General features: G+C 37.7%; 1 protein-coding gene across 2 annotated transcripts in view; it reads right to left on the bottom strand.

Moving 5' to 3' along the window:
• Nucleotides 1-23464, bottom strand: part of LOC112139924 (proline-rich receptor-like protein kinase PERK2) — a 40007-nt gene extending 16543 nt beyond the window's left edge. Inside the window, exons 1-2 of one of the 2 annotated variants that reach the window (XM_024262781.2) lie at nt 21781-23464; nt 3959-4308 (exon numbers count right to left, since the gene is read on the bottom strand). In XM_024262781.2, coding sequence (XP_024118549.1) covers nt 3959-4131 — 173 coding nt within the window. In that variant the 5' untranslated portion in view covers nt 4132-4308; nt 21781-23464. Of the gene's footprint in view, nt 1-3958; nt 5198-21780 lie in introns of those variants that run through there. The other variant, XM_036216818.1, reaches the window with a different exon arrangement.
• Between the last annotated feature and the right edge of the window lie 4054 nt (nt 23465-27518).

The raw sequence follows: 27518 nt of genomic DNA on the forward strand, positions 1-27518 counted from the left end.
GTGAAAAAGCATGGAAAGGTGCTGGGTGTGGGAAGGAAAGATGTCTCTCTCCTGCTGTTTCCATTGACTTTCTACTGCCTGCTACACATATCCACCAGTCAAGTTATCTCAACAAAAGCAATTCAATGTTTGGGGAGGGGGGGTAAGAGGTACAAGGACTTTACGTACAAGAGACCAATACCACGGCTGTCTAAAAACTGAAAAAAACTGAATGAATGAAGATTGTATAATCTGTCCTTTATCAAATGTTTCTACGTCTGTTTCATGTAGCCTATTGCGTAATGTTAAATCAATTAGACAGAGCTCATTTTATAATGAAAAAAAGCACGCAGACAAACAAACAAACAAACAAACACACACACAGTAACAAACAAACAACCTCTAGAGCCCAAAAATAGGCACCATTGTGATGATCCGCCACCTTTGTAAGCTTTTAAGTTTCAAAGCAGCGCTGACGGAGCCTATGCGCGCTCCCGCGACTAGTCACAAATCGTGGCAGGGGATAACTACTTTGGCACCACACCGGCAAGTTCAGCGGAAAGTTCGTTTTATTTTGAAAATATACCGGATACACTTTAAATTCGCTCGCGTGGTTTCTGGTTCAAGTCGTGAATAGCCCCAACTTCACAGAAAGTTCTGCAGATCAGCTGCATCGTCTGTCAAAATTTGAACCCAACGAAACGGATTTGCACCGACGCAGAGGTCAGTCCGGAGACGCAGGACGTGAACCCCTGCAGTGGAAGTTCCTCTTTCACTTTTAAATTTAGGAAAAGACTGCAGCGCACACAACGGAGCACTGACGCTAGCGGTGTAAGCCCGGGGTCACGATGGAATCCGTGTGTAACTTAGGCTTCGTAAGTGTGTAAGAGGTTTAGTTTAGTTTATTTTTAGAAAGGGGACAATGCAATTTAAAACAAAACACATGAATAAAAATTAAACATGGTTTTAAAAAAGCCAGAGTTAGCCAAGAAGGCTATTTTTCATCTGTAGTCCCCTGGCGAGAATGTTAAAAGAAACGTTAAAAGACAGTAACAGAAGACAATTAAACAATAAAAGAGAAAAAACGTACATCTCAGGCTACTAACATCTAGAGAGCACAACAGCTGTAAAACACAAGAAAAGACCTTACACTACATATAGATACACACAGCTGAAAAGGGACAAGACAGCACAGTAAAACATACCACAATTACAATAGGGACATTTTTTAGTGTTGGCACCTGTAGGTGTCAGTGATTTTTTTATTTTTTCATTTTTTTTGTGAAATCCTTGCATGTGCTGGATGTCTGACCTCCTCAGGTACTGAGTTTCACTCTACAGCACTCCTCACTGACCAGGCCGACTGGCTGAAAGCGCTTCTGCGCAGCGGGATAAGACAGTCCCCTCTGACACAGCCCCGAGTGACTCGAGTCTTTTCTTCGGTTGACAAATACTGAAAGGGGATCTGGAGCTAAGTTATGTAGCACCTTAAACATCAGCTGAATGTCCATGAATTTGTGAAGATTGTCCTAGTTTAAAAGACTATGTTTTTTAAAAACAGCACAGTGATGATAGTGCCTCGGTTTTTTGTCCAGAACCTTAACAGCTTGCTTATATAACACCTCCAGCAGTTTCTTTACACTTTGCCCAGCCTGGGACCAGGAGGTTATACAGTAATTAAAATGACTAAAAATCATTGAGTGTAAAAACATTTTTGCAGCTTCAAGGGACATTTCATTTCGTATCGACCAGTAATTTAAAAGATTGAACTTGATCTTTTTACACAATTTTTCAATGCGGGTTTTAAAGGATAATTGTGAACCAATAGTTACACCAAGATACTTGAAATGGCTGACAATCTCTATCTTTTCTCCATTAATTTCTATATTGGGGTCAGGTGATGCTCTGTTTCTCTTACTGAAGTATATGCCCACAGTTTTAGAAATATTCAGCTGAAGACAGGACTCCTGCAACCAGCTTCCAACACACGACATCGCTTTGACGAGTTTTGTAGCAACAGCGATTTTGGAGCGACCGTGAACACAGAAAACTGTGTCGTCCGCATACATTATGCATTCAGCTTCGGGACAGACAGAGGGCAAATCATTACTGTACAGGGAACCAAAACTGCAGTTGTTAATTGACACTGTTTGTCTACGATCGTGCAGATAGGATTCAATCCAGCTCACTGTATTGTTGGAAAAATTAAACTTTGGTGAGAAGAACAGAGTGGTTTACTGTGTCAAAAGCTTTCCTGAGGTCCAAAAAAACTGCACCTACGAATCCACCCTTATCAAGTAAAAGTTTTACTTTTTCAACAAAAAGGCATGTAGCCATCTCAGTGGAATGTTTGGGTCTGAAACCAAACTGCCTGCTATGAAGGGAAGGGGAGCTGCTATTAAGAAAGTGAACCATCTGCTCTGCCACCCATTTTTCTGCAACTTTGGAAACAACTGGAAGAATACTAATTGGTTGATAGTTATTCAGAAGAGATGAATCACCAGATTTAAAGACAGGAGTAACAGTAACAGATTTCCAGGCGTTTGGAAAGTGGCCACAGGAAACAGAAAGGTTGAAGCAATGGGAGGGGCGAGTACTGTGCTCAAATCTTTGAGCATGTGTGTATTTGGTGATTTGTGTGTATTTTTTTTTTATAGATTTTTGAGTGTAATTAGAAGCTGTTGTAATTTTCATTTCTGCATGTGTAAATTGTATTTTGTATTTTTTTGTATTTTCTAATTGTTTTACTTGTGCACAAAACATATTATATGAGTTACAAATCAAGAATTCGCTTGCTCCAATCAAAAGTTATTCACAAATCAAGAATTAAGCACGTACAAATCCAAAGTTATGCACAAATCCTAAAATATGCACGCAGAAATCAAGAATACACATGCACAAATCCTTATTTATGCACAAATTAAGAATTATGCACACACAAATTGAAGCGAGTCTATTTTCTCTCCATATGTAATGATTCATTTTAACAATTCGATTTAATAATTGTGATTGCTGATTTGATTCATATTAGACCTTGGTTCATTTTGAACAATCCGATTTGATCCGATTCACTGATCTAACATGGATCAGAACATCTTGATCCAAACTTCCATCAGTGTGACTCAGAGAGAAATACCTGCTACTGAACAGAGCAGCTGAGGTTTTCCAGATTCCTTCTGTTTCTTTAATATAATAAATTAAATCTGTGTACAAACAAAGAAGTAAACAAGAATGAATGTCAAATCCATTCACATGTTTGATAAAGTTCAGTCCACTGTTGTGGACATTCTAGAACATTCTTGAACACTGTATGGTCACATGACTTTGATCAATTCAGAGACTGGAATGATGGTTGATCACTTTCTGCTGCATCACATGTGTGTTGTCTGCTGGGATAAAACTTGATCTTTTTACATTATAGTAAAATAAACCTTATGTATCTCAATCCAAATGGTATTCTCCGATATCAATTCAATTTTCAATTCATATCAAATTGAAATGACTTTTAAATGGTATAATTTCATTTGATTCTATTTTACCTCAGACAGATTGTTTTGGTTGCAACGTAGGAATTGAGAAATTGGAATAGAATAGATTAGCTTTATTAATCCCGAAGGAAATTTAAAAGAAGAAATATTTAAAGAATATTGTTTTTTTTCATCTAGCTGATATTTTTTCTGATACTGGTTCATTGATTAATCGTCAGTTTTGATTAATCGATGAACCATATGACAGCGAACACCGCACCAATCTGCCTCATGCTCTGATCTTCCCACAATCATGAACAGAACCCCAAAATATTTAAACTCCTCCATAGTGGAGGAGAACTCCACCAGAGATGGCAAACCAATTTTCTTTGTTCAAGAACCATGGCCTCGGAGGCCATGGTTCCAATGCAAACTTTTGGTTGGGGTAAAAACTCTCCCATGGATAAAGGGGAATAACCAGCTGTGTGGCTCAGAAGGGTGGATGTGCGTACCTGTGTCTCAGCTGCAGGAGTCTGAACAGCAGAAGTAAGATGAGGGCTCCTGCCAGTGTCACCAGGATCAGTGCAACCTTCAGGTCCCAGCTCCAGCATGGTTTCCCAGTCATTCCTGATGAGCTGCAGCTCTTGGGGGGCTGTGGCGTCTGTGGCTGGAGGGCCCGGTCCATCCCCCCCTCGGGACTGATGATAGCCCTGGCCTGGTGTGGTAAAAAGAGCTGCTGCTGGACTGAGGACCTGGCTGCATCGCTCCCAAGCTCAGATCAGGGAGAGCAGACGAGTTCCTGGATGCAGTCCCCCAATTGTTCCCCGGAAAGGGGGCAGGATTCTGCAGGCCTTTAGAACTTCTAGGAAACAAACAAATGTCCACATAACCTCATGTTTTCTGAGCTGAGTTTATCTCTCTGTATGGTTTTTAAATCCAAATTGAAAGTTCCAGAGACCACCTCACTGGCATGCGTTTGTTTCTGTTATTTTGTATTATGTAAGACGTCATTTGTTAACCTGTATTTTATATTTGCTGCCTTCTTGGCCGGACTTCGTTGTAAAACAAGTTTTTAATCTCGATGCAGCTTTTTTTGTTAAGTAAAGGATGAAAAAAAAACATAAGGAAGACAAAAAAAGAAAAATTCACAATTACAGCAATCTTTGTTGAAAGACAAAATGAGAAATGTTTGCATTTTGCTGCTGAAAAAAGTGTTAATTGAGTGGAAATTGAACTGACTGGTTGATTGGGTTCATTTCAATCATGCATTGTAAAAAAATACAGGACAAAACTGATATATTTTTCAAACCAATAAAAAAACAAGCAAACCAAAGAAAAGACACACTTATGTCACATTTAATTCATTAAATATGAGTACAGACAGAATGTGGCAGCTTGGAGGCATTATATTGAAGAAGACCCACTTTAGCCTGCAGTAGAGCTCTAGAGCCTCAGGAGCTGGATGTTCAAAGAACATTTCACCAGCTTTCAGCCCCCGGCGGCTCCTACGAATGACAACACACGACTCCAGGCGGCTCCAGTGGCCCGACCAGCAACAGCTTCCAGCTCCCGGCGGCTCCGGCAGCCGCCCTACGGGCAATGACACCCGGTTCCAGGGGTAGCTCCGGTGGCCCAACCAACAACAACTTCCAGCTCCAGGCGGCTCCAGTGGCCCAACTAGCAATGGCTTTCAACTCCCGGCGGCTCAAGCGGCCCTACAAATGACAACACCTGGCTCCGGGCCGCTCCAGTGGCCCGACCAACAGCAGCTTCCAGCTCCCAGCTGCTCCAGATTTGATGCAGTAACTAAACTACTACAAGACATCAAGACAAGCCTTCAGTACACCAGAAAAAATGGTTGATGAAACAAACAGGCGGAGTGTGGCAAAAGTCTGCAAAATGATAACTTAAAAGTGTGTGACAGTCTTTTGACAGTGACTGATAAGCTTGACTATCTTGAGGCTCATTCAAATTGAAGTAAGCTTTTCTTTGTTGGAATAACAGAGTCACCGGGAGAAACATGGGCAGAGTCTGAAGAAAAGGTTAAACAAATCATTAAGGATGAACTACAGATTTCTGATGACATGGAGGTGGAAAGAGCACATCGTATGGGGAAGACTGACATCAACCACAAAAGACCAAGATTGTACCACTATTGTAGCAAAATATTTGCGCTTTAAGGACAAATCAAAAATACTAAGGGCAAAAAAATCTTAAAGGAATAAATTTGTTCATCACTGAAGACTACATCAACTTCAGAATACACCAAAAACAATGCTTGAACCCCAGAGACTGAAATAGATCCAGATAATATCTTTTCGTATTCTATCAACAATAGCTGCTTTTATTACACACAAGAAAATTTCAATAGTGCTATTAATGCAGAAGTTAAACTATCAATAATACATTTTAATACTCGAAATATCTATAAAAACTTGATGATATTAAAGAATTCTTGCAGAAATGTTCTCACCCATTTAGTGTAATTGCTATCTCAGAAACACGGTTTAATAATGCAAAAGGTATCAATTTTAAGCTGGATAACTGACCTTAATTATGTGAATAGAATAAATAAAATGGGAGGTGGAGTTTCCCTGTATATACATAAACCAATAAGATTTAATATAATAAAACATGTCAATACAATAGAAAATGGAATGGAATGCATAACTGTGGAAATATTCAACAAAAAGAAAAAAAAACAATCATAAGCTGTTATTACAGACCACCTAGTGCAGATCTTATGTTTCAAGAATATGTAGAAAAAATGTTCTCTACATTGAATAAACAAAATTAAAGTTGTGTCAGAATTTAAGTATCTTGGGATCCTGATTGATTCTAATCTGAAGTTTGAATCACAAATCAAAAGAGTCTGTAATCACGTGAAGTTCAATTTATTAAATTTCCGGTTCATAAGACCACAGTTATCATTACAGGCTGCTAGGATGTTCATGAATGCTATGATCTTTTCCCATATAACATATTGCATCACAACCTGGTCACAGGCAAACAAAACAATTCTGAAGCCGTTACAATCACAAACTGTTAACCTGGAAGAATTTCATCAAGTATTCAAACCTTTGTCTGTTATATAAAATAGTACATGGTTTGTCATCTCCTCCACTTAGTCAGTTTGTAACCGTTCGATCCAGCTCACATCGAGTCACACGAGGGTCAGCCCGAGGAGATTGTACCGTCCCTCTGCGGAAAAATGTCTTTAGCCAAAAAACATTCTCAGTTATAGCGGCACAGGAATGGGAGTCTGTCCCTCAGAACATCAGAGAACTGGGCTCATTTTTATTGTTCAAAAAACATCTTAAGAACTGGCTGGTGACACATCAGATATGTCAGCATATATAATATTTTAATACCCAGAATATTCTCAGGACTCTTTAAATGTCTGCATGTTCCTTGTTTTCAAATGATTTCAATGTACTTTTTTACATTTGATTACTCTACATGCCATTTTACAATCCATTGTTATGATTCATTTTATTGCGTCTGCTCATTTTTATTTATTTTTTACTTTTTTAATTTATCCTATTGTGTGCTTATTTAATTTTTTAAAAATGTTATATGTTTTTACTGTGCTTTTACTGTACTTGTATTACATTTTGTTTTTAACTTTGTTCTTATAGGGAGATGATTTTACCATCAGTCCAGGGACAGCAGATGAAAAATAGCTTTTGAGCTAACTCTGGTGCATTGGCAGGAATGCTTTTTAAAGTGCAATGTCAATTCAATTCAATTCAATTTTATGTATATACCCCAAAATCACAAAGAGATTTGCCTCATTGGGCTTTAAAATATAAACAATTGTTAAAAACTAAACAGACTACAAAAACTGGTTATGTCCCTGTCAAATAAATTAATAATAACAATGTTCATGTTTGTGGTGACTTCAATACAGATCTACTGAATCCATCTAAACAAAAAACTGCTGATTCATTCATTCATGCAATGTAGCATGTCCTTTTAGCCAACAATTACCAAACCTGCTAGAATAACAACTCATAGTGCCAAAATCATTGAAAACATTTTTACTAATATTATGACAAATCACATAACCAGTAGCTTGTTCATAAGTGATATCACTGATCACTTACCTATCCACCTTATTCCTGGGGCCTCTCATGTAAAAGGGATTATGGGTGCAACTTCCGGCATAGCAACCCGAATTTTCACGGCTCTATTTGTTTCCACTGAAAGTTGGCGGTTTTGTTGGCTTTAGCGGTGCATACAAACTTTAAAAGAGTTTTACTTAATCTCTCAAAGTTTTTAAAAATGTCTTTGCGCAGTTCAGGTGCATGTTTTGCAGCTCGTGGTTGTACTAACAACCAAACTAAATTAAATTTGTGGAGCATTGTGTGGGACATGGGCTGCTGACAAAGAGGGATGCAGCTGCCCTCCGCGGTACAGATTTTACCGTCTACCGGGCGAGGATGAAGTCAGAAGGATGTGGCTCAGAGTTTTAAATCTTAAGAAGCCACCGAAGACATTATATGCATGTTCGTACACACGGAGGAAAATCCGTATCCAACATGATGGCTGCCAGGGTGGAGACTCACAGCAGAGCAAGTCCTGATTGTTTGCTTAAAAAGTCATCCAAAAAACAAATTGGACCCTTGATTTTGCTATCATTGTATTCCTCGGTTGTTTGGATTACTCTTTATCTTTTGCTAAGTCCAACCTGTACAGGAAAAAAGGATGAATTAATCATGTGCCCAGCCAGCATGAGTCAGCATATGCTATTCACCCAAGTATTGGACTACGGCCATGCCAGACCACCCTCAAGTGAGCAGAGAAAGGCTGGTAAAGGCAAACCTCTCCAGGGTGTTCTTAATCTCTTGCTAATACTGCTGCTAGCTGGTGATGTTGAGCTTAACCCTGGGCCAGTACTAGTTGGGCCTTTAACACCGCTATGTGGGTCAGCACCACAGCTGAATGAACTTCTACCAGTGCTACCTGGGCCTCCACCACTGTTACATGGGTTGAGATCACAACAAGCTGGGCCTCCACCCCTGCTTGATGGGCATCCAATCCAACCAGCAGGGCATCCACCACTGCTAGCTGGACCTCCACCACTACTAGCTTGGCATTCACCACTGCTAGTTGGACCTCCACCACTACTAGCTGGGCCTCCACCACTGCTAGCTGGATCTACACTGCTGCTGCCTGGGCTGAGACCTCAACTAGCTGAGCTTCCACCACTGCTAGCTGGACCTCCACCATTTCTAGCTGGATCTACACCACTGCTAGCTGGGCCTCCACCACTGCTAGCTAGGCCTCCACCACTGCTAGCTAGACCTCCACCACTACTAGCTGGGCCTCCACCATTTCTAGCTGGATCTACACCACTGTTAGCTAGGCCTCCACCACTGCTAGCTGAATCTCCACCACTGCTAGCTGAATCTCCACCATTGCTAGCTGAATCTCCACCACTGCTAGCTGGATCTCCACCACTGCTAGCTGGATCTCCACCACTGCTAGCTGGATCTCCACCACTACTAGCTGGATCTCCACCACTACTAGCTGGATCTACACCACTACTGTATGGATCTACACCACTACTGTCTGGATCTACACCACTACTGTCTGGATCTACACCACTACTGTCTGGGCCAAGACCACAAAATCACCCAGTTAGCAAGACCCAGGACATTGTGACTCCAGACCAGGCACATCGTAGCAGGTCAGATCATTCCTATAATAATTACAATGCCAGACCTAAAGCCCCACCCATGAGGACAATCTATAAAAAACACAAATCAATCAAACTACGCTAAACTGTCAATCATGCTAAGGTTATCTGGAACCCACAATGTAAACCTAAAGGTCTTCTTGGTGGTCATATAAACATTCGAAGCATTTTACCAAAAAGTGATGAAGTTCAGCATCTGTTAAGTGACTCAAACTTGGACTTTTTATATATTTCTGAGACATGGCTACATAGTAACTCCACAATGGCTGGTTTATATGTACCAGGATACAAAATTTTCAGACTGGACAGAACTACGGGAAGGGGTGGAGGGGTAATGTTTTATGTGAAGGAAAACTTAAAATGTAAGCAAATAACATGGACTACTGTACATAACCTGGAATGCATTGGCCTGAAAGTCGTCCTCTCTCCACAAATGTCATTTGTGCTACTTGGTATCTATAGACCACCATCATCATCGTGCAATGTATTTTATGAGGAACTGCAGGATATACTAAAAGAATGCAATTCAAAGACTGAAATTATTTTACTTGGGGATTTTAATATAAACTGGCTTGACAAAGCAAAACGGAATCCTCTCAAAACTTTAGCCACCAAGTTTAATTTGACTCAACTAATAGAATGTCCAACCAGAATAACAAATTCAACAAAAACATGTATAGATCTAGTTTTTAGCAATAAATGTGACAGGATACAGAAAATGTATAATCTGCTTACAGGTTTGTCAGACCACAACCTGGTTCTGTTTTCCAGGAAATTGTCAAAAAACAGATTGTTCCGTCCACCTAAAAAAATGATTGAGCAATTTAGAATACCCAAGGTTGAGATTGAAAACCTACAATGTGCACTAAATGAAATAAATTGGTCTGGCCATCTCACCAATAGTGATGTCAACAAAAACTGTGAGGTGTTTATGAGAATTTTACAGGACACAATGTCACAGTTCATGAAAAAAGCAAAGCATAAATCTGTCAAAAAAACTCACTTACCTTGGTTAAATGATAACTTATGGACTTTAATGAAACAGAGAGACCATGCTCTCAAGAAATCATTAGCAACCAAAACCATGCATGATAGACAGATATTTGCCTCACTCAGAAATAAGGTGGTAAAAGCACTTAGAAATGCAAAAGCAACCTTTTTCATAAACATAATTACCAATGCTAAAGGTAATACTAAAGAAATCTGGACACACATTAAAAAAATGACAAGTACCTACTCCACACACAAAGAAATCAAAGAGTTACAGATTAACAACACTGTGGTCCAGGATCCTAAGGACATTGCAACAGCACTTAATATGTACTTTATCACTTCTGCAATGAATCTATCAAAGAGCTCATGCCCTGGGGCTAGACCGGTAACTCAGATGCTAATCAACACTGAAGCTCCGGTCTTTGACATACACACAGTATCCCAGTCACAGGTTGATAAAGTGATCTGTGGGCTTAAAAGCTCTAGAGCTAAAGACGCATATGCCTTGGATACATTATTTCTTAAAACTCACAAACAACCTCTTCTCCCACCAATTATGGACATCATTAACAATTCCATAAATCAAGGAATATTTCCAGACTGTTCCAGAAGTTCAGTTATAACACCAATCCTCAAATCTGGAGACCCAACAATAACAAGTAATTATAGACCAATCAGAAATCCTTCCCTCTATATCAAAAATAATTGAGAAATTGGTGGCAGAACAACTCATCCAACATCTAAATGAAACCCAGATGCTCCATAGCTTGCAATTTGGTTTTAGAAAACACCATTCAACAGAGACAGCTGTGTGCCTCCTTCTGGAGAATATAAAGTCCAAGCTAGATGCAGGAGGTGTTGTTGGGGCAGTCTTTCTTGACCTCAGAAAAGCTTTTGATACAGTCAACCACCAGACACTGCTAAATAAACTCACTCATTTCAACTTTCATCTGAAATATTGCCAATTTTGCACAACTGCACACCTCACTTTAAATAATATTTATTACCCCCACAATTTAACTGTTCCTGACAGTTACAATAAAAGTCTTTGAATCTTTGAATCTTTTCTGTCAATTCATTAAAATGGATGGAGTCATATCTCGCATCAAGGTTACAGTGTGTTACAGTTCATCAAACCAAATCCACAACCAGTGTAAACCCTCTTGGAGTGCCACAAGGGTCCATCTTAGGTCTCCTGTTGTTCAGCCTGTACATAAATGATCTGGCAAGTTGCTGTCCATCAACCGTAACCTGTCGGTTATATGCTGATGATGCTGTTATTTATGTTTATGCAAAAAACAAAAATCAAGCTGCACAACAGCTAACATCAGTTATGATTAATGTAAGTGAATGGTTGCAAAGCTCACAGCTACATTTAAATGTATCTAAAACTGTGTGTATGTATTTTTCAAAGAGAGTGAGTACTGAATCTGATCCTAACATCATGGTAAAAGGTCAAAGTCTTGAAGTGGTCCAAGAATTTAAATATCTTGGAGTAGTTTTAGATTCACAACTTGATTTTAAAAGACATGTAAAGAAAACTCTTAACAGAATTAAATTTAACTTATAAAATTTCAGATATATCAGAAACAACTTAACCCTAGAGTCTGCTAAACTGTATTTTGATGCAATGATCATGTCGCACTTATCATACTGCTTAACCAGCTGGGCATCGGCCAACATAACAACTCTGAAATCCATCAAAACACTCCATAAACAAGCTCTAAAAGTACTAGACAGAAAGCACAAAGCCCACCATCACTGTAATATACTGAAAAGACAAAACCTGCTGGACTGGAATAATGTTGTCAAATACAATGATTCAATTCTAGTTTACAAAATTCTTCATGGCCTGGCCCCTCCTCCTCTACAGACATTTATTACAAAAAACACAAACAGGGCTACTAGAGCTGTTTCCAGGGGTGACTGGACTGTTCCTCTCAGGAAGAGCGCCTTTAGTCAGGCTGTGTTCTCCATCAGGGCGTCTCACACCTGGAACTCAATTCCCACAACAATAAGACAACTGACAACTTTGAGCTCATTTAGCAAACAGATAAAATCATGGCTTTTAGACAATCAAAACTGCCACCACGGCTCTGTATGAACTGCTATTTTTTTTTTTTCCTCCCCCCTTAAATGTTGCTTTTATGTTTTATGAATTTCCTGTTGTGTATTTCTCTATTGACAACCCAATTTGTTTTTTCTGCTGTTTTCAGACTTCTGTATACCTTTTATGTATTGTTTTAACTTGTACTTTTACTTGGAGATGAACAACCTTTTCCATAGGGACTAAAGATGGAAATTAGTCTAAAAGACTATAATCTTATATATTTGCATTTTTAAATGTTTTATTAAAATATGCTGTCCCTGTCTTAAATAAACAATCAATCAATCAATCAACATTGTGGTCGGTTTACTCCAGAACACCGGAGAAGAAGAGACGGCGGGTACTGCAGAGAACTGACAGCAGCGCGGTTAAGCTAGTTTCATATTCGACATTCGTCACACATTCAGGGATGAACGGCAATATTTCTCAAACGCCTTTGCTAAAAAAACAAACAAAAAAAAAAAAAAAAACACCAAAAATGTTTTACTGACAGATGACAAAACAATCAATGTTTAAAAAACCCATTATTATTAAAAACCTTACCCCTTAAAAGCTTATAGAAGTTATTGTACACTTTTAAAACAGCATATAAGAGATAAGTGCATTTAAAAACTATATAATATACTGTTAAAAGTGGTTATGCAACTACTAAAAATTTGCTATGCAAATATGTGTCAAAAGCTTTCAATACTTTAAAGATATCTCTTGAAAGTTCCAGGAACTGTTTCCAGAAAGGGACATCTAAAACTATAAAATACTATTTATAGTTTTTCCTTAATCAATTTATTACATTTCTCACAACAGTATTGAAGTTTACAGCATCCCTCAGGCGTTTCTCAAAACAATTAGCACGAACTGCAAAACATGGTAGGTCAACTGCAAAAGCGAGTCACATTCTCAAAATGCAAGTCTGTAGTTCAAAATGGGTAGTTCATGCTTCAAAACAAGTTTTTATGTCAATGAAAGTGTCGGTGTCATCAAAATAACAAGTCGTGACTCCAGCTTTTTTGATGGTCAAGTCAATAGATTTCATCATGTTTTCATTGAGACTGATCACTCTGGAAGTGTTTCCAAATGTCATGTAATGTAAAGACAGCATTACAGTATGTATCATGCATAGCATTTTGAAAACTTTACACAGTTTATTTACAACCGTTCACAGCATTGTGCAAATGGAAACAAACAAAAAAACACTTGCTTAGGTTCAGTAAACCTTACTGAAGTAGTTTTGAATCTGAAAATACTGTAAAACAGAAAGTTCTGTTAATCAATCATGGACAACTAGACTATCTCATCTGTCTGGCTATATGGTTTCTTCTTCATCACAATGAATATCAGCTCTATCAATGAACAGAGACAAGTATCTTCTTGAAAACCGAATCCACTCTCTGCAGGACTCTGCTGTGATGTCATCACCAGCTGCATTCATGACCTCTAGCAGGTCATTTGGGTATGTGGATGCCTGTCATATACCTTCCACTTCCAGGAGGAAAAATCCTCAATGAGATTCAGAAATGTAGAGTAAAAAGGAAGATACACCACAATCATCCTGTCATGTTCTGCGAACCCCTGACTGCAACAGAGTGCTGGAAGTTTTCATCATCCAATGATAATATTGGTTGCAACTAAAAATACCTTTTCATCAGTGTGTAATGAGGTTCTCCTTAAAAAAAGTTTATGTAAACTTTCTTAGAAACACAATAACAGTTATCTTTAAAATTGATGTATAAAGTGTTTGACAACATGTTCAACAAGTTTTTGTGCAAAGATGCAATCAGTGCAATGAAGATTATTAGTTGTACCAACAATGACTAATCAGCCTAGACAAGTTTGGATCATTTGACATACATGATAAAACAAATGAATAATGATCAAAAGTAAGTCAAAATTATACAATTATAGAGATTTGTTCTTCGTCAATTGTTTTGTGTCAAAAAGGATTTGCTATTGGATGAAATGAACATGAAACTGACACTAGGTTGTGCACAAATTACTAAATGTTGTGGAGGTTGCACTAACTGTTGTGAGAAGTTTAATTCTGTTGCAAGAAACACACTAAATCGATGGAGAAAAACTCTTAAGAGTCAAAATAAAAGAGACCAAAAAATGTGTCATCATGCCTCAAAATGGTCTTGGAAAGCCTTGACTCAGGGGTCAGATCTTTTAAAGGGACCTGCTGATTGTTTTATAAATTCCACCTGCTGTTTAATGACAACAAAGTAGCTTGGTCTTTACTGATAAAAGACTTTTATTCTCAAAGTTTAAGAATCTGCATTTGAAGACTAGAGGTTTAATGCAGCTAAGCTAAGTTCTCTGAAACCACAGTAGACAAAAAGTAAATGCTTTAATATCTTGGTCAGGGAAATTGTCCTTTACAAACAATAACATTTAAAATCTTTACCGTCATCTAGTGGTGGTCTGATGATGATTTGCACAGGGATTTCACTTCTGGGGGACACATCTGGGGAAACTGACATTTGCGTACATATTTAAAGAGGGTATTTTTGGTTTTTGATATCAACAGCTTTAGAATGGTTTAAAACAGCATCACTTACAGCAATCAGATGCACTTTCTTTAAAGGAACTGCAAATCTAGTTTACTCTGAAAGGCTTAAGAAAATCATGGTAGAGCCCCTTTAACGGTCTTGCCCAAGGAGCCTTACTGGATTTTGTTAATTAGCTCACCATTTTTAAGTTAATTGCTCCATCAGTTGCTCATTAAGCTCCCTGGGTATCAACTGGGTATTAAACCCTGGTTTCCTGCGCACCAGTCCTGCACTTAACCAACTGAGCAATCCAGCCACTCTGTCTGTCTCTCTGTTTGCATACATACACTTAGTAATTATTAACTTAAGTCAAGTAGAGTTTGATTGATTGCTTGAAAAGGAGTGGGAAGAAGTTAATTTATATAATTCCACCCCTACGTATCTACACCATTTTACAGTTATGTAATCTAGTTCTGACCAAATGCAAGTTTTTGTTTTTTTTTTGTTTTTTCATTTCTTTTTAAATCTCTGGTCAAATTTGAGGATGTTGTTCTTGAAGCTCCTAAATATTTACCATTAAAGTGACAGTCCAGATATTGAATAGTACCTGAAATTGCATAAAGGTTCATCTGGATTAAACATTATTATTATTATTTATAACTGGGTGATAGTGGGAGCGTTTAACTCTTTGACTGCCTGTTTATCTAAATGCTTGTTAGAGCCCATTCAGAAATATGTTGTTGGAAACAATGATTGTGTGTATTATTGCCCCATGACAAAAGACAGATCATTTTTTTTATTGATTTTGTCTTGGTTGGGTTGTTAAAGGGTTGAAAAATGCCAGTTGATTTGAAAACTAAAATATTAAGAATAAGAAAAATAGAAGACTTGTATTAAAAGTTTAGAAGTGTTACACAGCAAGTCTGAACTTTTGAAAAAGAACAGACTGTGTCACATAGTCGCTACTTACAGTTTTCCTCCATCGTTTTAGTGCATTTCTTTGTTTATGTAAATATGCATATGTATATCAGGTTATTTAAATACTCATCCATGTAAAAAAAATTGTAATATTACCTACCTCAAAGCTTTTTTTTTTTTTTGCACATCCATAATGTACATATCTGCACATAGTCTGGATACTATTACTGTCATTTACTCTTATATTGCACAATTCTTTGTATATATTTTTATATTTCATAACATATTTTATATTATTTCTTGCTGCATTTCTTTTACCAAATTTCTTTTGCACTGTTACGGTTGCTGCAATTTCATTGTCCTTGTTAATAGTGACAAAAAAGACCTATCTATTTCTCACAACAGTCAGTGCAACCTCCAAAACAAAGTCATTTGGGCACAACCCAATGGAAGTTTCATGTTCATTTCATCCAATAACATATCCTTTTGGACACAAACCAATTGATGGAGTACAAATATAAAAAAAAAAAAGGTCACTTTTCACTGAAAAAAAGGCTTTTGCCAGTTTGTCAAATAGACATGTTTTATTTTCATATATTCTACATGTTTTGTACATGTTTATATTGAAAACATATTGAGATTGTGTTGGCTTTTTGTATTCCTTACCAATGTTAAAGTGTTAAGAATTTGTTATGTTGATCCAAAACACTTCGGTTATGTTTTCTAAATGACTCCGCCCCTTTGCGAGGGAATATTCTGGATTCAGATGTCTGTCGGCCATCTTTTTTTTCCCATTTCACCGAGAGGACTGGATGCGTTTCACAATAAAAAGGTAGGTAAAAAAAATTACAATTTATCTGAGTATTGACTAGAGTTTAACACATTTCTGAGTGGAAATTTAAAAAAAGTAGTAGTTTTTTAGAGCAGTGTATGTTGAGTTACGTATCGGGGGAAAAAGCAAACGCTATCGTTCGCAGTCAGCTAGTATCAATGAATGTAGATTAGATTACTAATTGTGAATACTATTTTCAATTTTATCAAAATTTTGTACTTATTAGTGTGCATTTCCCCAATACTACTACCTATCTGTCTCTATATATATAATGTTATGACAAACGCATTTGGAACAGCATATTCAGATATGTTGTTAGCAAAGGTACAAGACTATTTCCTGGGGTTCTTCGTGTCTAAAAGAACTTTTAACCTGCAACTTCAACAATGAATAATGTTTTTTTGTTTCTCGGCAATAGTTTTCTTTAAGCTTTCACTTGAATAGTACCTAAAGTGCTAGAAGTTTTTTTTAGCCGACAGTTTCGAGGATTGATTGGACACACCAGGAATTAGTCGCATCTGCATTTACGTGGGCGTATTCGATCGTAGGTTTTAAAAAGGTTGAAGTCTTGGGGTACATTCACTCAAATCAGTGTTAACTTCGTTGACGAAAATTTTTTTTGTCAACGACCTTTTTCACCTGACGGAAACTTGACGAAAAACCGGAAAAGCTCCGCTCAGACACGAAAACTTTAAATAAAATGATTGACATTTTTGTCAACGAATAAAAACAAAAGGAAATAGTCTTCCAAGACGACATCCAATCATAACGACTGCTGGTGGAGAAGGGCGGGAGCAAATACAAAGCACTGAGTCCTGCAGTCGGCTCGGGAATTGTGTAGGGTTATCTGAAATGTAGGATTATCTTTAGTTTCTAAAGGGTTACCCTCGCCTAGTTAAACTGCACCGGCGCTATGCGGCGGAGAAACGCTTTTCTTTAGGTAAGTGCGCTCTGAAGCAGTGGTCTCCAACCACCGGGCTTCGAAAGAACTAATAACTAATTCTATTTTTTTGAGTCTTAAATCTCTCTTTTTTTATACGACCGGAGTCTCTCGATTAGCTTGAGTAGTCCGGCGGGGTGTAACACGAGAAAAGTTGTATGTGAATGCAATTAATGCCGCTACTTCCATGAAAAAAAACAGCAGAGAACTGGGCGGGGGGGAGAAAAGGAGGGTGCGCAGCGCGTGCGAGTAAGCGCGCGCAGGGGGAGGGGCGCTCAGTCAGTCAGGAGTAATAGTTCATGTTTTGTTAAAAAAAAAGTTTTTGTGTTAACATGTTTCACTTGGAGTTATTATATCGAGCTACAAAGTCTGATTGGTTTGTTATTGGGTATAAATTATTGATTTGTTGGTTACATTTTGCTCACATATTTACGTTTTTTTTTAGTGAGATGATCTTGCAATAGTAAAATAAACTCGTTTTTGACCACTCCTGCACGACACTAAACTAAGACCTTATGTGTTTTATCAGTACTCTATATTTCTATAAAATCTTGTTCTACCTATTGTGTTTGTAATTTATTTTTAACCACAAATTTCAACTACTGTTGTTTCAGATAAATGCTGAATTCAAGCGCATCACCACAATGCCCTTGCAGACCAGGTTCCTGTCACAGTTAGACGTGCTGTCTGTCAGACTTCTTAAGCTATTTCAGCGACGTGGAGGAAAAATTGGAAGACAACTGCAGAGAATTGTGGAACCCGTGGCCCAAGTAAGAATTTGTATTATATTTTATACAAGTTTTTTTTCTTCTTTTTGTGGAAAACAAAAGCAAACAAAACTTTAAAACAGATGACACATATGTTTTTTATGTCACCCCTAACCAGGATCCGGATAATGTTGACCTCAGGCATGAGTGCATTATCAAGGGGCCCAGTGTGTACATCAATGAAGATCTAGAAAACCTAATAAGAGAATATGTGGTAAGTATATCATTATAGTTTTGAACAACGTTGCACTTGCTTAGGAGCAGTTTGATTTTATTTGGGATGTCCTGATTGGGTTTTTTTGGGGTCCGATTCAGAGTAATTGGATTTTGTGTACCCGCTGATTCCGAGTCCCGATCTGATACTTTTGTAACACATTTAAAACATGAACAAATTGAACAAACAGATTTGGGTTGTTCCTTATTTATATTTCATTAATCTTGTTTTATAATTTAAATCTTCAACTTCTGTAAAGTCGCTTTAATAAACAATTTAAAATACAACAAATATTTACAAGGAAAAAATAAATGTTTTTGTATTATATACATGATAATTATTCATGTGAGAAAGTTAAGTGATTTTAGGCTTAATATCATTAGAGCTATTGAACATTTTTAATAAAATGTTAAGAATATAAAAAAGGAATGATGAGTTTGTTTAACATGAATTTGATTGAGTATTCATGACTATCTGATATCATTACAACCATTTATTAGTTTTTGCTCTTTTTTTAAGATTATTTGACCCTTTTTTAAGCACTTAAGACATCACATTTTCGGTTTTATTACCACAGTAGTTAATTTCCTTAACTTTTATTTCTCTGTTAGAGAAATGAAACGGGCATATCAAAGGAGACTTCGGGTCCTCAGCAGTTAAATCACAGAGCTAGCGCTTAGCTTAGCACAGTTAAACGACATGAAGAGCTTGAAAAGAAACAAAAACTCTTTTTTTCTGCTGAAATGCCTTTATAGGTTGTTGTATACATTCAGACAAACCAATAGAGACACTTGCTGACAGTTTGACGCTTTTTTAAAATAGTTATTGATCCCTGAAGTCTGAATCTGTGACCACATCGCTAGCTTGACTGGATTGTTTGTGTCAGAATCCAGTTTAAACTGCTGCTGGATTCTGCTGCGTTTTACAGCAACAACATTTTGTGATCTGTTCACGACATGCATACATCTAGTGGAGCATTTATCCAGAATAATTAGATTGAAATATAAAGCGCTGATCATGAGAAGAATAAATTTACCTTTTTTTCCCCTTTTTTGCACATTATTTTAGTTTTTTTATAAACAGTTTTTTGTTGTAAAAAGACAAGTAAACTTCTGTTAAAATAAATTGCTGTCTTTGTTTTCAGGCAGAAGTTGCAGACATCATTCAAGGGGTGGTTGAAGAGACAACAGTTGGAACATATGCCATCAAACATGATCCTGAGAACAAACCAGAAGACATTGGCATAGTTATTGAGGGCCATATTGTCTTAGAGGAGCTGGAGAGTGCAGCATTGGCTGTTGCAATGCTATTCGGCCTTGCCCTCAATCTCAACTACCCTCCCGGAATCAAAAATACCTGTGAAGTATTGCAAAAACTGGTGATGGAACTGGAATGTGGCACACTTTCGAAGAAGGTTCAAGCTCTTAAAAACAGACTGAGTGAACTGCTTTCTCTTTACATGGCATACCCTCTCAGAACTTAAAATGAACTTGGAGTTAACAAATGTTATTACTGTTTACATTATACTTATTCCTTTATTTTGAACTGCAAATCTTTTTTTTAATGTTTATTACTTTGTAGTTTTAAAGCTTTAATGTTTTAAAGAAAATAGCTGTTCAAAGCTAATTTGGATGTTGCATGTCAAATGGCAAAAGTTGAGATGCTACTATGAGATGGGAAAAAAAATCACTTTTTTATTGTATGTTGTGTTTTTTATTATATATATAGGAAGTGTTTACTTAAATGAAATCTATAAGCTTTCAATGTGTGTTAATTTATGTTTTTCTACACTTATCTTGCCATTTTGTGTAGCAATTTAATTAAACTTATAGAACAGAATACATTACAATTTAACATTTCTTTACAATTTAGCCAAGTTCTAATAGATGTTACAAGGTGTCACAAGTGGAATTTTTGTAAAACTGGTATTGATGTGATGTATTACTTTGCATTTTTTGGAAATATTTTGCAATACAAAATGTTGACACAAGTAATGTTTCTTTTTTGTGTGTTGGTGGGGTTGGCACATTTTATTTATGTTTAAATAAAATATAATAGTTTAGTATAGTAAACACAATTAAATTAGTTTAAAATGAAATAAACATTACACAATTATGTTTTAATAACATATAATAGTTAAGTAGAGTGAGCATAATGAAATTGGTGTAGAGTGATATAAAAATTATACAATTATGTTTTAAGAACATATAATAGTCAAGTACAATAAACATATGCAAATTATTTTGTTTCTACATGACCTAATAGCTCAAGTAATCTATAAGGTAAATTTAACTATTAGACATAAAATATATAAATAAAAATTACTTGATAAATATATGTTGGTTTAACTTAAAAAATATATAAAATCTTTATGTAAAAATTTTTTTTTTTAAAAACATAACTTTATTATGTGCAACCGCTGTACATAATTTTTTTATGTAAATCCAAAATGCTTTTTTTTCAGTGTTGACTTATTATGATCATTATTCATTTATTTTTCTCATGCCTGTCAAAATTATCTGAACTTGTTCAGACTGATTAGTTATGTTTATACAACTAATAATCTTGCACACAAATTTGTTGAACATGTCAAACATTTTGTACGTCCATTCTAAAAAAGAATTGTTAATGTGTTTCCATGAAAATATCAATACACTTTTTTAAGAAGAACTTCATTATAGACTGATGAAAAGAGGTGTGTGAACTATTAGTTGATGGCCTCTCCTTCACTATGACTCACAGCTGAATTCCATGAACCCCTACTTTACAAGTACTGTATATATACCATAAACCAGGAGACATAATTTTAATGAGGTGCATCCATTTATCAACAATATTGAAACACGGAAGGTCAGCCTCATGGAAGAGGGGTAAGGATGCTTGGAGGGCAAAACCGGGGAAGAAGAGACCAACCATATACACTATATTACAATGCATTTGCCTAGACTTCAATTACAGTGGCACACATGTTACTTTAACTATATTTACAATACATTTTGTGCAATTTTATTTCATTATTTTTTTTTGTGCCAAATGCTTTTTTACTGTAACTTTTTTTTTCATTTCATCCTTTGTATATCGTATCCTGATTTGAAGGCCAGGGAACCACTGCATACATTCATACAGCTTACTGTAATGATGTGTCTTTTTGCACAAAATCCTGCATAATATAATGGTACGTCTGTTGTTCTGCTGTAAGGAGGAACAAAAGCCCAAGTTACTCTGTCATTGCCTTTTGGTAAAGAATTAAAGCTTCTAAAGCACACAATAGTTCATCTAGAAACAAAATACATCAAGGACACAATCCAAAAGCTGCAATCATTCAGAAGACTTTTACACCCAGTTTTAAATAAATAAAATAAAAAATACAACTTACAAATTTCATATGTGATGGAGCTGCAGGTATAATGAACCAAAAAAAAAAAGGAAAAAACAGAGAAAAACGTAAAGTCACTTGAAGGGAGACGTGCAGTTTTCCAGGACTAAACACTAAAGCATGAGCACACAACCATAAAGAGGAAGTCAGTGAAAACAGCAGGAAACGGCACACTTCCCTGACTCACAACACAAAAAAACTGAGATTGTAGAGAACTTCCTATTGCCATGGTTACAGGAAACTAGTCAAGGATGTTGTTTTTTTTTTTTGTTTTGGTTTACTTGGTTGGAGATATGATCATACTCACTTAAGTTCACGATAGTCTATTCTAGTGATGTGCGAGTCGTGAACGAATCGTTCAAAACTCGCGAGTCACTTTACTGACTCGAGAATCATGAGTCATCTTCCCCACTGACTCATTAATTGACTCACTTCCTTCCACTAATTCTCTTCGCTGTGAGAAGTACTAAAAACCTCAGAGACAAAGCTGAAACACGACAGAATCGCTGGTTTCGCTCTGTCTGTGCTCACCGCTCTTCTACAGACAACACTTGCTGCTCCTCAGTCACCCCTCCCTTTGGGAGAATCTGCTCCCTGGCCCCTCCCAACCAGAGAATCTGCTCCCCCTCCCAACCGGAGGATCTATTGGCCACTCCCATACCCCTCCCCTCGCGGAGGTGCTGTTGTGAGTGCGAGCTGCTCTCTGAGTCCGGGATGAATGCAGGTGTTCGAGTCACCACTCATATGATTCAGTTGATTCATTTGATTCACCTCGTTTCGAGCTGAATCAAATGAGCGATGACTCATGATTCAGGACTCAGAGCTCACCGGAAGCCCGAACAGCGCCTCGCTCCGAGCTGAATCACGAGTCAGGACACATGGAGGAGCAGCTATGATTCGTTCAGGACTCAGAGCTCACTGAAGAGAACTCATTTTGGACTGTATCGAGTCAGTACTCATATCTGTGACCAATCACAGAGCAGTTCGCCTCGTTTGGAGGTGAATCGTTTGAAAAAAACTCTCAGCAGCTCTGCCTCGCTCTGAAGCTTGTAGGAATCCATTGTGCTGGAGCGTTAGCTTTAGCTTAGCTTAGCTTAGCTTTAGTTTATCAGCCTGTTTGACGGGGAGGAGCTGCTTCCTCTGCTCAGCTGCTTCTCTGCCCAGACGAACTGCTGCCACATTATTAAATTCATTTTTCATTTTATGTCTTGAAAAGCAAATAAAAGAATATTAATCAATTCCACCACTTTTTAAAAATTTAAACTGACTTTGGTATCCAACTTGCTAATTTTTTTCTCCAATAATGTAATTAACTACAAAACTAACAGAAACTCAGTTGATTTCTGCTCTTTATTTAGCTTGTTATAAAAATATGTTCACTTGTTTGTACTTTATTTTTTTCCCTTTCTTTTTTCCAGAAATTTAATTTACATACATTGAAAAAACTTTTTTTAACATTTTAAATAATAAGTTTTCTTTGTGTCCCACAACGCAATGATTTGTTTTAATTATTTTCATAATTAATTTAGTAATATGAATAAATTGGACGTGGCGTGTTTTACTTTGGACTCTCTGGGCAAGTGACTCAATGATTCAAATGACTCAAATGAATCGATTCACTTTGGTGAGTGACTCATTAAAACTCGAGTCAGTAAAAGGAATCATAATTCCCATCACTAGTCTATTCTGAGTCTGTTAATAAAATGAACTTTTTGTAATTCACTCTTCAGTAAAAGTAAATATTCCACAAAAGATTACAGGTAACGCGGAGCTCTCTCCTGCTGCTCAAAGTAAACCTAGAAGTTATCAAATGTTGCAGCTCCTCTAAAGACCCCCGGAGGTAGGTTGCCAGAGTGGTGCGATTCCCTGTTGAATTCTACTTCAAAAAACCTAATTTTACACAAAATCAACACATCTACAGCTTGGAATTACTATTTTATTTGTATTTCCATAGTCAGGATGTAAAAGATACAGCTACATAATGAAAAATTATGCTCCGGTAAAATGGTAAATGGCGTATACTTGTATAGCGCTTTCTACCCTTCTTCGAGGGCCCAAAGCGCTTCACATTCACAGACTCATTCACCCATTCACACACACATTCACACACTGGTGGTGGCTCCGCTGCCGAACACTGGCGCCAACCTCCCACCAGAGGCAATTCGGGGTTCAGTGTCTTGCCCAAGGACACTTCGACACATGGGCGGGCAAGGCGGGAATCGAACCCTCTCACTTCTGATCAGGAGTCGATCGCCCTACCGCTGCACCACGTCCGGTCACTAATACAACTGACACCATGTGATGGGGAGGCGTCTGCAGAGTGCCTCCGCATTCCGCTGATGTTGTCAGGAATGATGGCATTACGAAATTGGGCGGCAGCTGTGCGGTCACAGGGCTATGGCAGCCGGATCACCAGCAGCTCTGATTGAATGATGTATGAATCTCTGGCCGTTCATATCAAGTGCCACTAGCCGCCCAGTAGCCCAGGGGTGTATAAAAGGTGGGCCATTCTGCACCACTGATCATTTGCAACTCAGATTTTGACCACACATAAGAATCGTGTCATTTTACAGACAACTTGACTTGTAAAAAAGCACAATGTTCTATCATCATCAATGCCATCTCCCCATTTGGACCCAAGACAGAATCGCCAGATTGACATCTGTTCATCAACGGGCCCTAGAACCCATATCAACAGCCCTTGTCAAGTGCCTGCGCTGTTACCATTTGAATTCTAACAATTGCATGGTGACAGTGGGACAGCAGCACAGGGGCAGGGAGGTTGCTAGAGAGAAGCAGTCTAACATTGCTCAATCATTAGACGATTTTAGCGGACGTTGGAGACCCTCATATCAGTCGATTATGGTGCTACTGCCTTCCGGGCTGTCACTGGACTGCCAAAGCGTGACCTCAAAATGTGCACAAGCTGTAAGGTGTCAGAGCTATGTCTCACTCTCTGGTCACCAGCGGGAGCTGCCTCCAGAATACTGAACACACTACAGCTCCCAACAACTTTAGCACACACTCCCCGCATGTAGCTCAGCTAACTCCGATTTGCCAAGCAGTGCACAGAGCTTCACTAAATGTGAAGTATTGTTTATGCAACCCTGCCTGCATTGAGTGTTACTATCTGGATCTAAACTCCTGTTTTCTGACCCTGCTCTATCTCTATTTGCCTGCTGCCTGCCCTGACCCTCACTTGGACCCTGACAACTTTAGTTTCTTCTTGGAAGGTGCCATGCTCATGAAAGAATGAATGAATGAAATGGTTTATTTCAAGCAATCAGGTAATAATACATTACATGTCACTTAATAAATCACAAGTTGATTACTTGAAAGGGAGTGAAGGGAAGCAAACTTGTATAATCCCACCCTGACCCGACCATACCATTTTCTCTACATGAATTATCAATATCCGGTTCAGGACTTAATATCAAATATTAATAGATCCAAAGCATCATTAATATTTTTGACGTAATCAAGTTTCAAAGCATCCACAACAAATCATCTAATATTCTTATTTCTTATTGAAAAAACTCTGAAGATTGTATTCAAAGAATTATGATAATACAAAATGTAATAAGTAAGTCATCTTGCTAATAAGGCAATTAATACAGTTTGTATTTATCAAAGAGTGATTATAAAAATAGAAAATCATCTTCATTAGTTAATGGAGAAAAAAAATCAAAATATTCTAATTTAAAAGAAGTAAAAAATACATATATATACCATTTGAGCAAATTGTATTCATCAAAGAAATTAATATAGTACACAAAAAATAATTGGTTGGAAAGAAAAGAATCAGCTATTTGAGCAGAAATCAATGCTACATCACAGTTTAGGATGATACATCACATGATTTACCCCTGCCTATCTAATCCTGATTTAGCTTTATGAGCTTTTAGCTGTGCTTAGTTCCTGTCTAAACTAATAAATCTGCTGCATGTGGAACCAGCTGTCTGCCTGTTTGTGACACAGCCACTGACCAATGTAAAAAAAATCATCTTGACCGTGGAGGTTTAGCAGCCACCTGCTGAATTTGCTGAAAATCTTGCATCTGGGATGTCTCTCAATGGCATTTTGGGAACATATTCTAACAAAACCAATGGGGAGACTCTTGAGGTTTAGTCAAGGCTCCAGCCAATCTGCATTAATGTGTCTCCTCTGGTAATTAAACACAAGGCAGACATGTAGAGGCACCGGGTTGTAACCATTATGATTACAAAAAAAGTGTTATTGTTGTTTTTCTTGTTGAATTTTTTTACACTTAATTAAGCTTGATGATACTTATGTTCTTGGTTGTTTTTGAGCTGCTCTGTAAATCTTTTCATGTGTCTTAATTTGAAAATTTAATATCACCTCTTCTAAAGAGACTATGACAGCCTGATAGAGCTGAAGGTATAGGAGTTTGTTAATAAACTTTTTTTCCTTTTAACATCTTTGACTAATCACCACCAAATAGCTGTTAAGTCCTACTTGATGGCTCCTGTAATCCACAATTTTGAGGACATCCATGAAATTCTTTCCTTTGCAGTTAGCATCAAAAGTCTTGACGGGACGTTGTGAGGGGGAGTCCGATTGCAATAATAAGTCACAAAATAAATGACGGTTTAAAACACTTCTGGAGGATTTTAAAATCTATTGGGCTTTGACGTTTGTGCAGACAGAAATATCCATGATTTTCTCCATTGCGTTTAAAGCAAGATTAACCATCTTAACTCTCTTTAAACAGGTTGCACTGTGGTGTAGCGGTTTGCAAGGCGAGAAGGTCCAGCTGGGTTCTTATTGTGTGGAGTTTGCATGTAATTTTTGTACATGTGTTGGTTTTTCCTGGTCATTTCCTCCCACAGTGCAAGAACATGCTTAAGAGTCTACTACTTTGGCTAAATGAGTGGTAAAAGAAAGAAGACTGTAAGTCCAGAAGCAAGAACTCAACTTCAAGACAGCATTATCTAAGGGGATGAGAATCTTTTTTTATGTAGTTATTAATTTAGGATTCTAATCATCTCTTAGGTGTATGTGTGTGGTTGCCTGTGTCACAAACTGGTGGCACTGTACCCAAAATGCGGGAGACCTCGCTTGGTGGCAGTACTTTGATATTAGGTAAATAAAAAGTTTGATTTGGGTTAATAAATAACCCAAACAAGACAAAGACCCATTTAGTCAAAACTGGTGCCAAAACTGGGCTGCACGGTGGAGCAGTGGTTAGCGCTCTTGCCTCACAGCAAGAAGGCCCCAGTTCAGATCCCAGATGGGGGATCTGAAACAGAAACACCAACGTGGACCTTTCTGTGTGGAGTTTGCATGTTCTCCTCGTGCATGTGTGGGTTTTCACCGGGGACTCCGGCTTCCTCCCACCATCCAAAAACATGCTTCATAGGTTAACTGGTGACTCTAAATTGCCCCTAGGTGTGAATGTGAGAGTGAATGTGTATGTGATTGAGGCCCTGAGACAGACTGGCGACCTGTGTAGAGAGTAGAGGCTGACATTTTCTCAGGATTCCCGTGGGATGGGATTCGTTTCTTCCATTAATCACAGGACCGGGACGGGTATTTTTAAGCAATGGATCAGGGGTGCGGGAGTTCTCCATATTTGCGGAAGTCCCCGGTCTCTCACCCCCACACATGTTCGGCTTGGCTCGTTTCTGGGAGCATGGTCTTTTATTATTATTCTTTCATCTTTCTTTAGCCATATCTCTTTTTTTCTCTTCAAGCCGTGTCTGAATGGTCATTACATA

The sequence above is a fragment of the Oryzias melastigma genome, linkage group LG18, assembly GCF_002922805.2.
Source record: "Oryzias melastigma strain HK-1 linkage group LG18, ASM292280v2, whole genome shotgun sequence".
Classification (NCBI taxonomy): Eukaryota; Metazoa; Chordata; class Actinopteri; order Beloniformes; family Adrianichthyidae; genus Oryzias; species Oryzias melastigma.